The sequence below is a fragment of the Sphaeroforma arctica genome (genome assembly GCF_001186125.1).
Source record: "Sphaeroforma arctica JP610 unplaced genomic scaffold supercont1.6724, whole genome shotgun sequence".
Lineage (NCBI taxonomy): Eukaryota > Ichthyosporea > Ichthyophonida > Sphaeroforma > Sphaeroforma arctica.
Genome location: NW_014033834.1, coordinates 238 through 1582, shown reverse-complemented (window position 1 = coordinate 1582; position 1345 = coordinate 238). Strand labels below are relative to the sequence as shown.

General features: G+C 35.3%; 1 protein-coding gene across 1 annotated transcript; it reads right to left on the bottom strand.

The window, feature by feature from the left end:
• Positions 1 to 251: 251 nt before the first annotated feature.
• On the bottom strand, positions 252 to 741 carry SARC_15782 (hypothetical protein; the record flags this gene model as incomplete). Its single annotated transcript, XM_014290106.1, has 1 exon — positions 252 to 741. A coding segment is annotated over exon 1 (279 nt), but the record flags the coding sequence as incomplete, so codon positions are not given.
• Positions 742 to 1345: the final 604 nt, after the last annotated feature.

Below are 1345 nucleotides of genomic sequence, written 5' to 3'. Positions count from 1 at the left end.
TATATATGTGTGTGTGTGTGTGTGTGTGTGTGTGTAGTATATATATATATATATATATATATATATATATATATATATATATATATATATAATTGGAATAAGAGCTATACAAAATATGCATGAATGATCAATATCGGCGACAGGAATAATATGAAAACAGGAACGTAAAAAATGTATGTATCACTTTCTTGTCAGATAGAATGTGGATGCGCGAATTGTGTATGTAATTAACAGTATAAGATTCTAAACGCATACCTTCGATTCATCAACGTCGCAATACAATCAGGTAGCACATCGATTAGAAAATGTCGGTGAAATTCTGGGTACAGGTTGAATGCACCTCCTTGGCCTTCTAAAAAGATACCATATTTCCCATCTCCTACCGCCAAATCTAAGCTCTCTTTTAAAAAGCTGCAAGCTTCTCGCACATCTGGATGATTCCGTAGTAGATTTTTGCATTGTGCAAACTTTTTATCATCCATATGGGCCTCAACTTCCATTTTGGCTCTATGAAGCTCCTCTTCATCCATCTTAGCGAACTATTAATATTGTTTGGTGGCTAACCCCAGTCACCTACAGAAAATAACGCTCCACACAAGCATGAATTTGTAGATAGGTGTATGTCTTTAAACTAAACAGTTATCATCTCAGATTGATGGACCTAGAATACTTTTGAGGGTATAAGCTTGGTCCTATAGGGGTATGTCTAGTTGTCTACTCACGACTAGAATTGATTCTTGCATTGATCAAACTAGACTAAGGTTGCAGTTGCACGTCAATTTTGTTGACGTTTTTCAAAAATGGTTGTGTAAATTTTTTTTTGGTGGAAAGAAATCACAAGCTTTTTGTTATATTATTAGAGTCCTGACTCCTGCGTAAATGACGAATCGAATCTGTGTATTTATCGTGATGACGGGACAGGGACACACAGCAGGAATAGACCGTAGACCCCGGTACATATATTTTTTGCAATAAAAAAACAACCAATTTATATATATATATATCACAAGTCATAGCATAGCTTCTAAAAATACAAGAGGCAGCCTAAAATAAATAAAAACATCAAAAATTACAAAGTACTGACCGATTCTCCGATAGTGGTCTACAATCTATTATTAGAACTCGTGGTCTGTTCTTTTTTGTTTTTCTCATCTGTCTGTAGTATTTTTCCTGGAAAATATTCTGCAGATTTTATTTTACCCCCCTGCAATACATAAATACATCCACCCGACTTTACACCAACCATACCCCAGAGTCCAGACATCGAAGCATTTCAACCTAGCAAGTCTAACATAAATACGTTGCGACACAACCTGGTTTCCTACAGAAAGAAATTTATTCTTGT